This window comes from Anomaloglossus baeobatrachus, chromosome 4 (assembly GCF_048569485.1).
Source record: "Anomaloglossus baeobatrachus isolate aAnoBae1 chromosome 4, aAnoBae1.hap1, whole genome shotgun sequence".
Taxonomy (NCBI): Eukaryota; Metazoa; Chordata; class Amphibia; order Anura; family Aromobatidae; genus Anomaloglossus; species Anomaloglossus baeobatrachus.
In genome coordinates this window covers 452,483,947-452,500,744 of record NC_134356.1, presented here as the reverse complement: position 1 = coordinate 452,500,744, position 16,798 = coordinate 452,483,947, and the positions used below count along the sequence as shown (strand labels likewise).

The 16,798-nt window shown below is 45.9% G+C and overlaps 1 protein-coding gene across 1 annotated transcript in view; it reads right to left on the bottom strand.

Annotated features, from left to right (window-relative positions):
* Positions 1 to 16,798, bottom strand: part of LOC142302502 (uncharacterized) — a 79,804-nt gene that overhangs the window by 29,510 nt on the left and 33,496 nt on the right. Inside the window, exon 3 of the mRNA XM_075343582.1 lies at positions 417 to 553. Within this exon, the coding sequence (XP_075199697.1) occupies positions 417 to 553 (137 nt within the window). The remainder of the gene's footprint in view (positions 1 to 416; positions 554 to 16,798) is intronic.

The following is a 16,798-nucleotide window of genomic DNA, read 5'->3' as shown; positions in this document are numbered from 1 at the left end:
TCGGGTCCAGAAGATCCCTTGAGCCACCCTAAGGATCTGAGCAGCCCGGCTGCTGGCATGGGGGCGGCACAGTTTCAGTCTAAAAATATTGCAGCCGTCTATTCATCTTCACATTCACTTTAAAAGACCAATATGTTAATATAAGTATTGCACTGTCACACTATTTGTAGACTGATAAGACTGGTTTGAGTTATTTAACTCTGTGTTATTAAAAAAAAATTGTTCGAGTCCTTAGAAATGACTGTCACTATTACTTACAAACTTTTCTAAACCATCATTCTTCACCTTTCAGAAATACACTACAGGAAAATAAGGAGATTAACTAACAGCTTTTTCAATCTGCACTAGTATAATCTCCCTATTTATAAACCTTTTCTTTGTTTAACAGGGCACTGAGAGTTCACATCATTCTGTACCTATAGCACTCTAGTGTATGGATCCCTCGCAGAGGACTCACAGATCTAGCCCTGTCTGTCTGTCGTGGACTGGGAGGACGTTTGGTGAAATCTCTGCTGCGCCTCATCCAGTTATCTGATTCCAGGTGACCAGTAGCCTGTATGGGGACATAATGCAAATGAATGATGATACTTCAAAATATATACATATGTTGCATAGAATTTTGTTAAATTGCTCATTTCATTCCTATATGCCTAAATAATTTTCCTTAAAGAGAGGGTGCCACGTTTTTAAATTTTTGTATTAATAAAAGTGATTATGGAATCAATTATTTTTAATACAAACTTTAATTGTTTATTTAGGTTTTTTTTAATTCTATTTTTACTAAAACATTGGGGGCTGCCATCTTGGATTTTCTGTGTGTAACAACAGTCACTCACCTCAAATACGACAGTCCCTGTGCATAAGAGATAGGGTAGGAGGCTGACTATCGTGTTTGCTTCCTGCTGTGACCTGGACAGCCTTTTTGTGACATTTCCAGGCTCTCTCTGACAAGGTGCAGTTTTGGCTGCAGTTTTGGCTGCAGTTTTGGCTGTAGTTTGTAAACACAAAAAGATGCAGCGTGCGCATGTAGCCTTAAAGTCTGGATCTGCGTGGTTTCAAAGATGCCAGAGTACCGGATTCGACACTCGAGAAATTAAAAAAAAATAAATAAATAAAGTAAACAAAAATGAAGCGAGCACTTCATACTCACAGAGGCTCGGTGTCATGGCGGCACACTACTTCCGGGTCACACATTCACTTCCTGTGCCACAATTGCATACACTCGGTTTTCCCTGCTTTCCCTGCCCGCCGGCCGTCCTGTCGTCTGTGATTGGTTGCAGACAGACGTGCCCCCAGCCTGTGTGACAGTGTCTGACTGCAATCACTGACAGACCCTGTGCGGATCAGTACCAAGGTATAAAAATACTAAATAAATAAAGCAATTGGTGCAGGATCCCCCCCCCGGTATTCTGATACCCAGCACAGATAAAGCCCATGGATACAGTCCCCCCAATCTTGGCTATGTATCTTTTTTTTTTCTTCAATTTAAATAAATAAATAGAAAAATAAAAACAACTTGCGGTTCCCGCAAATTTTTATACCCAGCCATGATTAAGCCATCTGGGGGGGCTGGTATTCTCAGGCTGGTGAGACTCAGCCTAAAAATTGCCTCCAGCCGCCCAGAATTGTTGCATCCACTAGATGCGACAAGCCCAGTGCTTTACTGGCTCTTTCCGAATGCTCTGATGTGCTGGCAATCAGGGTAATAAGGGGTTAATAACAGTGCACAGCTGCTACTAAATTCCAGATTTCTGATGGCACAGGCGTCTATGAGATACACCCATCACTAATCTGCCAGTGACAGTAAATAAATACAAAACACTGAAAAATTCTTTATTTGGAATAAAAGACAAAAAACACCCACTTTCACCCCTTTATTAAATCCTCCAAAACACCCCTCCAGGTCCGACGTAATCCAAATAAGATCTCACGACGATTCAGCTCTGCTACATCTGAATCTCACAGCGAGCGCCATAAAACAACACTGCCTGCTGTGAGCTCCAGAGAATGAATGAGCCGCGATGACCAATGACGTCACTCAGGTTATTTGCTGTCACAGCTGGAGATTACCACTGTCCTCCACCTGTAACAGCAGGTAACCTAACCTCAGGTGACCTCAGTAAAGTCAGTGACCTCACCTCAGGTGAGACCTGCATCTTCTGACAGAAAACCGCAGGGTTTGTTTTGCCAAGAGATGTAGATTTGGTGCTGAAAATTTTACATCATATTCCAGCACCCAATCTAAACCTCCTGGCAAAAATGTGCGGGGTTTTTACGCATTTTTTTCCCGCTTTTTTTGCCATGAGTTTTTACCGCGATATTCTGCTATGAGGTGCAAATTTGGTGCTGAAGTTCTCTGTACCAGATTTCAGCAACAAATTTGCACCTCCTGGCAGGAGAAAAAAAACCCTGACGATTTACACCATATTCCTGTACCCAATCTACAACTTCTGGCAGAAAAATACAGCAAACGTCGCGGCAAAAAGCAGCGTAAATAACTGTGTTTTTTGCCAGGAGGTGCTGATTGGGTGCAAGGATATGGTGTAAAAATTTCAGCACCAAATTTGCATCCCTTGGCCTAAAAATTAAAAAAAGCCAGGAGGTGCAAATTTGGTGCTGAAATCTGGTGCAGACGATTTCAGCACCAAATCTGCATGTCCTGGCCAAAAATCGAGGAAAATAGCTGCGGCAAAAAGACGCAGCAAAAAATGCATAAAAGAACCCACTTTTTTTGCCTGGAGGTGTAGATTGCGTACAGTAATATGGTGTAAAAATGTTATCACCAAATTTGCATCCCTTGGCTAAAAATAAAAAAAACAAAAAACTTTTTTTTCTGCCAGGAAGTGAAAATTTGGTGCTGAAATCTGTTGCAGAATGTGCACCTCCTAAGAAAACCGCAGAAAAATGCTGTGGGGAAATAAATGCAGCAAAAACAGCGAGAAAAAAATGCATAAAAAAGTGGGGGGTTTTGCCAGGAGGTTATAAATTAGGTGCAGGAATATGGTGTAAAAATATCAGAACCAAATCTGCATCTCTTGGCAAAAAAAGTGCAGTTTTCCGCTAGGAGATGCAGGCCTGTGAATTCAGTGACCTCCACCTGCGGTCACAGGTGAAGGACCGTGGGAACCTCCAGCTGTCACCGCAAATGACCTGAGTGACATCACCGCTCATTGCACAGCTCATTCATTCTCTGGAGTGCACAGCAAGCTGTCGTGCTCTATAGCCGCTCGCTGTCATATTCAGATGTAGCAGAGCTGAATCGTCGTGGGACCTAATGTGGATTACGTCAACCTGCAGGGGTGTGTTGGGGTGAATAAAGTGGTAAAAGAGGGTGGTTTTTTTGTATTTTATTCTAAATAAAGGATTCTTTCAGTGTCTGTGTTTATTTACTTTCATTTAAAGATTAGTGATGCGGGGTGTCTCATAGACGCCTATGCCATCACTAATCTGGGGCTTAGTAGCAGCTTTGCGCTGTTATTAATCCCTCATTACGATGATTGCCCCGCCCACCAGGGCATTCGGGAAAAGCCAGTAAAGCGCCGGACTTGTCACATCTAATGGATGCGGCAATACCGGGTGGCTGGAGGCTGATATTTTTAGGCTGGACCTCCCAGCCTGAGAATACAGCCCCAACTGTCAACTTTATCTTGGCTGTGTATGAGAATTGGGGGGACCGCATGTTAGTTTTTAATTTATTTAAATAATAATAATAATAATAACAAAAAAAGCCGCATGCGGTTCCTCTCAGGCCAGTGTCAAGTCACACTTGCGAGGGACTTGCATGAGTATTGCATTGCATCACCCAGCACAGCTGCACACTCTCCTGACAGGAGCGGGTCGGCTGCATGTAGAACTATGCAGCTGCACGCTCGTGTCTGGAAAGCTTCAGGCCGTGTTGGGTGATGCGATGCTATACTTGCGCAAGTGTGACTCTGACCTTGCGGTGCATCACAAGAACCGGATGACTCACAGGAGTATCGGATCGCATCACCCGGCACCGCTGCACACTTTCTGTACACGAGCGTGCAGCTGCATAGAAATTCATGCAGATGCACGTGTGGAGACATGGGGGTCAGTGGGTGCTCTCGTCCGATGACCCGGCCACCTTTAGAAAGGCCGCATAGCCCAGGGCTCATCTCAACTGAATGCCCGACCTCCTTAACTGTGGGTGTAACACTACTCAGACAACACAGGATGAGGGAATCACAATATTAAGACTTCATTGGATCCCCAAACAATTAACGGCATATGGCACATAACCAGCAAAACCACAGAATGTAACCGGCAACAGTTTCTCACCCTTCCGCTGGCAGGGATTAGAATGTCCGTGCCTCAGAGCTTCCAGTGTTACTTACTCCAAACCAGCAGCACCCTGCTTTCAGCGGGCACTCACCGAGAATGGATTAACGCCAGATTTAGGAAGCTGGCTGAGGACCGCAAAGTCTGTAGTCAGATGACTGGATTGTCCTAAGCTGGAGTCCTTCCTTAGGCCCGCAACACACATCCGTGCCTCCGGTACGTGTTTGGTACGTTTTTGCACGTAACGGAGACACGGAGACACGTTGACCAATGTTACCCTATGGTAGATGGCACACACACGTAAAATCACACGGAACGTGTGTCCGTGTGCTTAGTACGTGTGTGCGTTTTTCTGCACGGACGACATTTTGGCCGTCAACACGCAGGCACGGACCCGCTATAGTCAATGGGTCCGTGCCTGCACGAATGGCACACATAGCATGCCCGTGTTCAGCACGTTTCGTCCCTGTGCGTTTTTAAACGAACGATGTCGGATTTTTATATTTTTTTAATGTCAGTCTACTTACCTTTTTTTCTGCTGTTCTCAGTCATCATCCCTTTGGCGCTCTGTCTGTATCTTCCCCTGTCACATACTCACCGATCCCCGATCATCAGCACGGCGAGGAACAGCTGTGCCAAAGATACGCGGCTTCAATTAATTTGAAAATGCCGGCCGCTCATTATTCAATCTCGTATTCCCTGTTTCCCCCCCCACAGGCGCCTATGATTGGTTGCAGTTAGACACGCCCACACGCTGAGTGACAGCTGTCTCACTGTAACCAATCACAGCCGCCGGTGGGCAGTTATATACTGTGTAGTTAAATAAATAATTAATTAAAAAAAAAACGACGTGTGGTCCCCTCCAATTTTGATACCAGCCAGGGTAAAGCCATACGGCTGAAGGCTGGTATTCTCAGGATGGGGAGCTCCACGTTATGGGGAGCCCCCAGCCTAAAAATATCAGCCAGCAGCCGCCCAGAATAGCCGCATCCATTAGATGCGACAGTTCTGGGATTCTACCCGGCTCTTCCTGATTTGCCCTGGTGCGTTGGCAATCGGGGTAATAAGGAGTTAATGGCAGCAACCCATAGCTGCCACTAAGTCCAAGATTAATCATTGCAGGCGTCTATGAGACACCCCTAATGATTAAACTGTAATTTAAAGTTAATAAACACACACAACGAAAAAGCCTTTATTTGCAATAAAAAACACAAACAAATACCCTAGGTCACCACTTTATTAAGCCCCAAAAACCCATCCATGTCCGGCGTAATCCACGGAGGTCCCGCGTCGCTGCCAGCTCTGCTACATGAAGGTGACAGGAGCTGCAGAAGAACACCAACGCTCCTGTCAGCTCCACGCAGCAACTGAGGGGAGTAGCGCGATCAGCGATGACATCACTCAGGTAACTCGCGGCCACCGCTGGATCCTCCAACTGTGACAGCAGGTTTCCCGAGTGACAGCAATGAAGTCACAGGTGAGTTGCGGTCTCCAGCTGGCCGCGGGTAACCTGAGTGACGGCAGCACTAATCGCGCTGCTCTCTTCAGTCACTTTGGGGATTAGTGGTCACCGGCGAGTCCTTCACGGGTGACCGCTAATCAGTACGCGACACCCAGACAGAGCCGCGGTATGACAATGAAGTCGGGTGAAGTTCACCCGAGTTCATTCTCATCACGCAACTCTGTCTGCTGTCAGCTGACATGTATGAACGACATTTAGCACCACACACGGATCATTTCACACGGACATTACACGTACGCATAAACAGCCATTCCACACGCACACACGGCAAGCATACGCCATCACACGGATGTCATACGTACCGGAAAAACACCCATAAAAAACGTAACACGGACCTGAAAAACGGAATGTGTCACACGTACGTTTTTTTATGCGGAAGTGTGTTTTAGGCCTTAGGTAGTCTTTGATATCTCAGCCGAATCCTTGCATTTAAAACTTAAGTCCATGTAGTATTATAATCCAGGTTCACTTATGGCTTGCCAATCGGACCCGCAGATCCTAGATTGGTATCATGTAGCAAGAGTCTAGCCGGGCAATGGACAGACCTCCTTCTTATACCCCTGAGCTCTCCATTCAGACCATTGGGGTCTTCACAATTGGTGGATAAGACTGGGCTCTTATTGGCTAGATTTCAAGCCGTATACAATGATAGGTTCGCATAATTGATTTGTCTGGGTATCTGACCTTCACTGGCCAAAACAATTACATGAGTCAACAAGAACTATAACACTAGACTCCTAAAATCCTTTAGAAACAATGAGGGGCTTATCCCCCGTCTATAAACAAACTATCATCATGTCTGGCAGAATTTTAAGAAACTTAACCTATGCTAGGCACTGACAGAGTAACATTCCTCCCCCTTGTTAATATTAGCCAGACATGATAGGCTTCCGATCATCCTTCTCCACCTGTTGAGAAAGCCCATCTGTATTTCCATAGTTCTTGCCCTGTTTATGGGAGATGGAAAAATTGTAAGATTGTAACGCCAGACTCCACCTGAGCAAGCGTTCATTGTCCCCGGCAGTGCAATTTAGCCAACTCAATGGATTGTGGTCAGTGAGACCTGTGAACTCATTGCCATAGAGGCAGGCCTGCAATTTTTTTCAGGGCCCAGACTATGGCCAGGCATTCTTTTTCTATGGTGGCGTAAGCCCTCTCTCGGTCCAACAGTTTCCGGGAGAGGTAAGCTATCGGAAGTTCCTCACCGTTATCCCCCACTTGGCTAAGTACAGCTCCTAGTCCTGTGTCCGATGCGTCTGTTTGAACGATGAACCTGCGATGGAAGTCAGGAGCCGTTAGGACTGGGCTCTGGGCCAGCCAGTCTTTCAACTAGAGGAACGTAGTTTCGCATTCTGGGGTCCAGATAAGATTATGGGCATATCTGTTGGTTATGAGGTCAGTGAGCAGTTTTGCTATGGTCCTGTAATTGGGGATAAACTTTCGATAATAGTTTACGGTTCCTAGGAACGCGCGGACCTGTTTATGGTTGACCGGGCATGGCCACTGGGTAATGGCTTGTACTTTTGCAGGGTCGGGACGAATGCACCCACTTCCCACCCGATGTCACATGTATGGCACTTCGGCCATCGCCATTTGGCATTTGTCAGGTTGGATGGTAAGCTGGGCTTTGGCTAACCTCTGCAGCACCTGGGACACGTGCTGAAGATGCTCTTCCCAAGTGTCGCTGAAGATAGTGATGTCATCCAAATAGACCTGGACATACCCCTGACATCCCTCCAGTAAATAGTCTACCATCCTCTGGAAGGTAGCCGGGGCGTTCTTCATCCCAAAAGGCATGCTGGTAAACTCAAATAAGCCAAAAGGGGTTATGAAGGCCGATTTCTCTTGAGCCTCTTTCGTGAGTGGGATCTGCCAGTATCCCTTGCTCAAATCTAGGGTAGATATAAACCGAGATCCCCCTAACCTATCTAGTAGTTCATCCACCCGGGGCATGGGGTAGGCATCTGTAATCGTGACCTCATTGAGCCGTCTATAGTCCACAAAGAAACGAGTACTCTTGTCATTTTTTGGCACCAACACAACAATGGCAGCCCATGGGCTATGGGAGGGAACTATGAGTCCCATATTTAACATGTCATCCACCTTGGCCTTCATCATTGCCAACACAGGAGTGGTCACCCGGTAGGCGGGTTGTCTTAGTGGAGTGGCTGCCCCTGTGTTGACATGATGCTGGACCAGGGGGGTTTTACCAGGCTGACTCGTGAACAGGGATTCATATGTTCCGCGTATGTCTGATATCTATCGCTTCTGTGATGGACAAAGCTGTGCCCCCAGTGATACATCTTTTACCCCCATTTCCCTTTTGGAGTCCACTAATAGGTCTGGGATCTGGTCCAATTCTGGGTCATCTAACTCTGGACAACAAACTGCTAAATTGGTGACCTCTCGTTCCTCATAAGCTTTTAGCCTGTTGATGTGGTAGGTACGTTCACGAACACCTGCTCGATCCAGGGCCACTGTGTAGTCAATATTAAAAATCATATAACCCTTTAAAATACAAATTTATTAGTTTCTGATTAAAAATATCCACAAACCCTGTGCAATTATAGAAGAAAAGAAAGGGAGGAGGGTAAAATTCTCACCCTATCCGATATACCTCCCTCCTGTCCACTACCTACCGCGGGGATTGGCACCCTGATATTTACGAAAATGGCGCCCCCAATCAACGGTGGCTGTCCCTATGAATTCCCTAGTAGGCCCTCAAAGCAGTCATGAAAGATAGAGTAAAGAGTAAAGGGTAGGGCACATTCAAACTAGTGGACAGGAAAATTGGGACAGACGCACGTGACCACCAGACTCAGACTAACCTCAAATAGCCCTGATGCACCCTGGAATGATTATAGATCAGGGGTATCAAATGTAAATAGATGCATAAAGTTAATGCTCAGATGGCAACTTAATACGCATATTTGATAAAGTGAAAACAGTCATCAAGTTAAAGTGCATAATGCAATATGATGTGCAAAAAGTATAATGAAAGCCCGGCTTCAAGAGCAAATAAAGTGCAATTGGTCAGACAGCTCACATGCTTTAGGAAGACAGTCTAATGATAAAGTGTCAATGCATAACAAAGTGCAAATGCGTAATAAAGAGCAACCGGGTAGGGTCAATCAAATTAATAAAGAGGAGGTAGTCAAACACTTATCGTGCAAGGGGTCACATGCGCATCCCAGAGATGCCCCAGAATTGCCTCAACACGTTTCTCCAGCAGCGGATCATCAGGAGGCTTGATATATACAGTTAGGTCCAGAAATATTTGGACAGTGACACAATTTTCGCGAGTTGGGCTCTGCATGCCACCACATTGGATTTGAAATGAAACCTCGACAACAGAATTCAAGTGCAGATTGTAACGTTTAATTTGAAGGTTTGAACAAAAATATCTGATAGAAATTGTAGGAATTGTACACATTTCTTTACAAACACTCCACATTTTAGGAGGTCAAAAGTAATTGGACAAATAAACCAAACCCCAACAAAATATTTTTATTTTCAATATTTTGTTGCGAATCCTTTGGAGGCAATCACTGCCTTAAGTCTGGAACCCATGGACATCACCAAACGCTGGGTTTCCTCCTTCTTAATGCTTTGCCAGGCCTTTACAGCCACAGCCTTCAGGTCTTGCTTGTTTGTGGGTCTTTCCGTCTTAAGTCTGGATTTGAGCAAGTGAAATGCATGCTCAATTGGGTTAAGATCTGGTGATTGACTTGGCCATTGCAGAATGTTCCACTTTTTTGCACTCATAAACTCCTGGGTAGCTTTGGCTGTATGCTTTGGGTCATTGTCCATCTGTACTATGAAGCGCCGTCCGATCAACTTTGCGGCATTTGGCTGAATCTGGGCTGAAAGTATATCCAGGTACACTTCAGAATTCATCCGGCTACTCTTGTCTGCTGTTATGTCATCAATAAACACAAGTGACCCAGTGCCATTGAAAGCCATGCATGCCCATGCCATTACGTTGCCTCCACCATGTTTTACAGAGGATGTGGTGTGCCTTGGATCATGTGCCGTTCCCTTTCTTCTCCAAACTTTTTTCTTCCCATCATTCTGGTACAGGTTGATCTTTGTCTCATCTGTCCATAGAATACTTTTCCAGAACTGAGCTGGCTTCATGAGGTGTTTTTCAGCAAATTTAACTCTGGCCTGTCTATTTTTGGAATTGATGAATGGTTTGCATCTAGATGTGAACCCTTTGTATTTACTTTCATGGAGTCTTCTCTTTACTGTTGACTTAGAGACAGATACACCTACTTCACTGAGAGTGTTCTGGACTTCAGTTGATGTTGTGAACGGGTTCTTCTTCACCAAAGAAAGTATGCGGCGATCATCCACCACTGTTGTCATCCGTGGACGCCCAGGCCTTTTTGAGTTCCCAAGCTCACCAGTCAATTCCTTTTTTCTCAGAATGTACCCGACTGTTGATTTTGCTACTCCAAGCATGTCTGCTATCTCTCTGATGGATTTTTTCTTTTTTTTTCAGCCTCAGGATGTTCTGCTTCACCTCAATGGAGAGTTCCTTAGACTGCATGTTGTCTGGTCACAGCAACAGCTTCCAAATGCAAAACCACACACCTGTAATCAACCCCAGACCTTTTAACTACTTCATTGATTACAGGTTAACGAGGGAGACGCCTTCAGAGTTAATTGCAGCCCTTAGAGTCCCTTGTCCAATTACTTTTGGTCCCTTGAAAAAGAGGAGGCTATGCATTACAGAGCTATGATTCCTAAACCCTTTCTCCGATTTGGATGTGAAAACTCTCATATTGCAGCTGGGAGTGTGCACTTTCAGCCCATATTATATATATAATTGTATTTCTGAACATGTTTTTGTAAACAGCTAAAATAACAAAACTTGTGTCACTGTCCAAATATTTCTGGACCTAACTGTAACCTGCCAATCGTTATCAGGATAGCATGATGTCTGGATAAGGAGGGCTGGGATCTGGTCCAATTCTGGGTCATCTAACTCTGGACAACAAACTGCTAAATTGGTGACCTCTCGTTCCTCATAAGCTTTTAGCCTGTTGATGTGGTAGGTACGCTCACGAACACCTGCTCGATCCAGGGCCACTGTGTAGTCAATATTGCCACATTTCTTGGTAATGGTGAATGGACCCGCCCACATGGCTTGTGGAACCGCCCACATGGCTTGCAGCTTGTTTTTCTGTACTGGTACTAGTACTAGGACCTTCTGTCCACAAATTCTCGGGGTCGGGCAGTGCAGTCGTAACATAGTTTTTGCCTTTCCTGAGCCACTTCTAAATTCCCATGGGCTAACGCCATGAGGTGCCTCATCCTTTCCCTAAACATTTGAACATAGTCCAGTATGGGAACCTCTTCTGTGAGGAAGGTGCCCTCACAACTCTCTTGTACCAGCTCTAGGGGCCCTCGTATCTTTCGGCAGTACAGAAAATCGAAGGGGGAGAACCCAGTGGAGTCCTGCGGCATCTCCCGGTAAGCAAAAAGGAGCTGCTGCAGGTTTTTCTCCCAGTCCCCCCTCAAACTCCACATAACAGCTAATGAGCTGCTTAAGGGTATGTGCGCACGTTGCTTTTTACCTGCTTTTTACCTGCTTTTTTGCTGCTTTTTCTTCTGCGCTGTTTAATGCCAAAATGGATGTGTTCTTCTATTCAAGCAAAGTCTATGGGAATTTGGGTTTCTTGTTCACACTATGTTGTTCAAAATGCTGCCTTTTTGTGGCAGAACTTTGGTCAAAAACTCAGCTTTTCAAAGAAGCAACATGTCAATTGTTTTTGCCATTTGGGTTTTGCACTGCAAAGCTGAGTTTTTGACCAAAGTTCTGCCACAAAAAGGCAGCATTTTGAACAACATAGTGTGAACAAGAAACCCAAATTCCCATAGACTTTGCTTGAATAGAAGAACACATCCATTTTGGCATTAAACAGCGCAGAAGAAAAAGCAGCAAAAAAGCAGGTAAAAAGCAGGTAAAAAGCAACGTGTGCACATACCCTAAGCGTTCAGTTGAAGTGCTCACTCAATCCATTTTTTTTCAGGATGGTAGGGGGTGGTGCGCATGCGGTGGACTCCATGTTTTTCCCACAGGGTCTGAATCAGTTCACTCTGGGACTGTGCCCCTGGTCAGTCAATACTTCCTGTGGAAATCTACCCGGCTAAAGATGTCCAGTAGAGCTTGAGCCACGTGCTCTGCATCTATGGAGGATAAGGCAACGTCTTCTGGGTAGCGGGTGGCAAAGTCTACCAGGGTGAGGATGAATCTTTTTCCACTGCGGCTGGGGATGGCTAAGGGGCCTACTACATCAATGGCAACTCTCTGGAACGGTTGTCCTATCAAGGGCATAGGATGGAGTGGGGCACGACATGGGGCTCTCCCCATACGTTGACACACTGGGCAAGAGGCTCGGTATTTTTGCACTTCTTGAGTGACCTTTGGCCAGAAAAAACTGCGCAACAGGCGGGTCCGGGTCTTTTTGGCCCCCAGGTGCCCAGCCGCAGGAACATCATGAGCTAAACGCAATAGTTGGGTTCGGTATTGCTGGTGTACCACAAGCTGATGTACACGGGTCCAGGGTTTTTCTGGGCAGGATGCAGGCTTTTCCCGATATAAGAGGCCCTTTTCCCATCTATATATCCTCCCCCTGATTTCCTCCCCCAGGTTGGGCGGCCGCACTACGGATAAGCTCTTACAATCTATCTCCCCCCAGTCAATGGCCACAGTTGGGTCGGATGTACTCACATTTGTTGGCTCCGATAAGGAGGCTGAAGATTGAGGAGGAGGGTTCTTCTAGGATGGGTTGGTAGAAAGACCTGCACCAGGATGGTGATTGGCTTGGCTGCGGGTGATGGCGGTGACAAACTGGCTGGATAGTCCTTGTTCTAGGTAATTTCCCAAAATAACGGGGTGGGGAGGCCGTCCATGAGCCCCACTTCAACCTCTCCTTTGTCAGTTCCCCAGTCCAACTGCACTCGTGCCAGAGGGATGTTCGAGCGCTGGCCCCCAGCGAGAGAGATGGTCACTTGGCGGCCAGGTAAATGATGTTCTGTGGGAACAATATCTGGGCTGACCAAGGTGATGGAAGATCCAGTGTCTCGAAGTCACTGAGCCTGTATATCACCGACCTTGACCATCTGGATGTGGCGATGGAGGTTGGCTGGTGTACGGTGTCCGGCCTGCCGTAGGGTGTAGACTGGGTAAACCACTTCCTCAGCTATTCGTGTTTCTCGGGAGTAGCATTCCTCATGTCTCGTTGGTTCATCTCGGCATATGTTGACTGGCTGGACTGGCAGACGGGCTCCAGGCATGGGGCCCCGACTTTGAAGACACTCTTTGGCCATGTGTCCAAGGTGCCCACACGTATAACAGCGCTGTGGGTTAGACAAGTCACCGGCCCTGTTGGGAAACCTTTGTCTTGTTGTGGCTTCTGTGGTGTAATGAGGTAGTCCAGCACGGGAGTCTGGAGGTCGTTTGGATGCATGGTGGAGGGACCTCCTGGGATCGGTGGGCCTATCGGGCCTCCAGCTGGGTCAGTTGGCTGTAAATTCGTCAGCCAATCGCGCTGCTTGCTCTGTGGTATCGGGCTTCCTGTCAGCTACCCATTCTCGGATTTCGGGGTCCATCTTCTCCAGCAGCTGTTCGAGCACCATCACATCCTGGAGGACAGCAGCGGAGTGGGAAGCCTGACTATCGAGCCAGCGGTTACAGTGTCATCGGAGTTGACTGCCAAATTCGACGTACGAGACACCATGGCAAGACATAGTCTGGAACTTAGTGCGATGTCTCTCGGGGGTTATGGTAAAAAGGGCCAAAAAAGTGTCTTTAATAATTCCTTAGTCCAGGCAGTCCTGAGGCGCAAGTGATCGGACAGCCTCCTGTGTCCGGACAGGCAAGCTTGTCCACAGGTATCTGAACCACTCAGCTGTGGGCACCTGGTGCATACGCATTAGCACTTCAAAGTTTTGCAAGTGTTCATCTATCTCAGTGCTGGAATCATTAAACACTGGCACGTCCCTGTAACGAAGATGACTTCCTTGGTAGTGGTTTATGCTGGAGGTAGGTGCTGGTGGTAAGGAATTTGAAACTCCCAACACTAATTGCAGAACACTAGCCCTCTCTTCCCTTGAAGCTTCAGGCCCCAATGCAGTCAACAATTCCTTAACTCAGTCCGCTTGGGCTTGGTTTATTTTCAGACTGTCACTGGATCTAGGATGAGACACACAGTTTACATCCTCTGATACCATATCGGCAGTGTCCTCATCATCCTCTGCATCATTCTGGGTCTCCCAATGAACCAATTTACGGATCAAGTCCAACCAAGTGCATACCTCCCAACTTTTCAAGAAAGGAAAGAGGGACAAACCATGCGGCGCGCGCAGCAAATTTTGACCACGCCCCTAGCCACACCCCTAGCCACACCCATTTGGAAGTAAGGGTCATTCAGCAGATGCCCCGGACTGTTCATTCATATTCATAGCAGTCAGAATTTTTTTATATTTCTGTGTCACTATATGACATGTTGCTTATTTGTGCCCATCAATCTGTGTTCACACGTTGCATAAATTCTGTTTCTTTTTGTTTCTGTCTGCACCAAACTACACAATAACAATCTTCTCTGTTTTTTCCATTTTTGCTGCATTTTTTCTGCCTTTTCTCCATTATTTAATGTGTTTTTGGTTCAGATGTGAATCTGCGTTTTTAAGTGTTTTTATTGTACAGAGAAGCTTTTTCCTGCATTTTTTAAGCTCCACATAGAAACCTCCAGAGAAACCCCCCCCCCCCCCCCCCCCGAAAACCGCAGAATTCAGCGGCGTCTTTTCATGGAACCACATACACTTTACTTGGACAATTAAACACAGCAGAATAAATGTGCAAAGAAACAGCAGAAAAAAATGCAGCATTTACACTACATGTGAATATGGACTAATTGTCCAAGCAAAGTGGATGAGACGTCCTGAAATCTCCGCTCCTGGTGCGTGGAAAGACGCCGCTGAACTGTGCGGATTTGGTGTTTCTTTCTTTATAAGCTTCAGGATTCACATCAGCAACAAATATGTATCAAATAAGGGGGACAATGTATAAAAAATACCGCAAACACGCAATAATCAGAGAACATTGTTATTGCACTCGTGGCGCGGACACCTGCAGAAAAAAATGCAGCATTTACGCTATGTGTGAACACGGCCTCAGTGATCCATTTTTATTACATTTTTTTATGGGTTTTAATAAAGAAAAATAATAAATTGCGCCTTTTTTTCCCCGCCATTTACCGATCCCCATAAATAATCCTGATCGCTGTGTTCTTCAGGTCATTACGATTACAGGGACACCAAATATGTCCCTTTTATTTGCTGATTTGTGATGTTTATTATTTTATAAAAAAGTGCAATAAAATTACATTATTCTATTTTTTTTTATTATTTTAGTAACTTTATTAGAAGAAAAAAAAATCCTCTTTTCCTCTCCCTCTAGAATACAGGACATAGAGATGGCTGCATTGTAGGTTCATTTATGTGAAATCCTCCCTCTGACATCATCAATCCTAGTGGCTCAACAGGAAAGCCAGGAGGTTGCTGGACACAAGTTTTGAACGTTGCTGGTTTGAATCCAAGGTGGTGAAGATAAAAAAAAAAAAAAAATAAATTGTATTTGTATTTTTTTCCTCATTTCTTTATAGTAGTTTTATGGGAACAAATGAATCTGACTCTTTCACCAACATTGAGATACAGTATCTATCTATCTATCTATCTCTATCCCTCTATCTATCTATGATTCTATCTATCTATCTATGATTCTATCTATCTATGATTCTATCTATCTATGATTCTATCTCTATCTATTATCTGTCGTGTATCTATATATCCCTCTATCATCCATCCCTCTATCATCCATCCCTCCCTCTATCTCTCCATTCATCTCTCCATTCATCCCTCCATTCATCCCTCCATTCATCCCTCCATTCATCCCTCCATTCATCCCTCTAACCCTCCCTCTATCCCTCCATTCATCCCTCCATTCATCCACCCATCCCTCCCTCTATCCCTCCCTCTATCCCTCCATTCATCCCTCTATCATCCATCCATCCCTCCCTCTATCCCTCCATTCATCCCTCCCTCTATCCCTTCATTCATCCCTCTATCATCCATCCATCCCTCCCTCTATCCCTCCCTCTATCCCTCCATTCATCCCTCTATCCCTCCATTCATCCCTCTATCATCCATGCATCCATCCCTCCCTCTATCCCTCCATTCATCCCTCCATTCATCCCTCTATCATCCATGCATCCATCCCTCCCTCTATCCCTCCTTTCATCCCTCTATCCCTCCATTCATCCCTCCTTCTATCCCTCCATTCATCCCTCCTTCTATCCCTCCATTCATCCCTCCATTCATCCCTCTATCATCCATCCCTCCCTCCCTTTATCCCTCCATTCATCCCTCTATCATCCACCCATCCCTCCCTCTATCCCTCCTTTCATCCCTCTATCCCTCCATTCATCCCTCTATCATCCATCCATCCCTCCCTCCCTCTATCCCTCCATTCATCCCTCTATCATCCATCCATCCATCCCTCTAGCCATCCCTCTATCATCCATCCATCCATCCCTCTATCCCTCCATTCATCCCTCCTTCTATCCCTCCATTCATCCCTCTATTCATCCCTCTATCATTCATCCATCCCTCTCTCTATCCCTCCTTTCATCCCTCTATCCCTCCATTCATCCCTCTATCATCCATCCATCCCTCCCTCTATCCCTCTTTTCATCCCTCTATCCCTCCATTCATCCCTCCATTCATCCCTCTATCATCCATCCATCCCTCCCTCTATCCCTCCTTTCATCCCTCTATCCCTCCATTCATCCATCCCTCCCTCTATCCCTCCATTCATCCCTCCATCTTTGCAGCTGAATAACCTGCTTCTGGTGTCTCCCCTGCAGTATAGAGGTCAAGATAACAAAATCTTCCTACTGCTTTCAATAG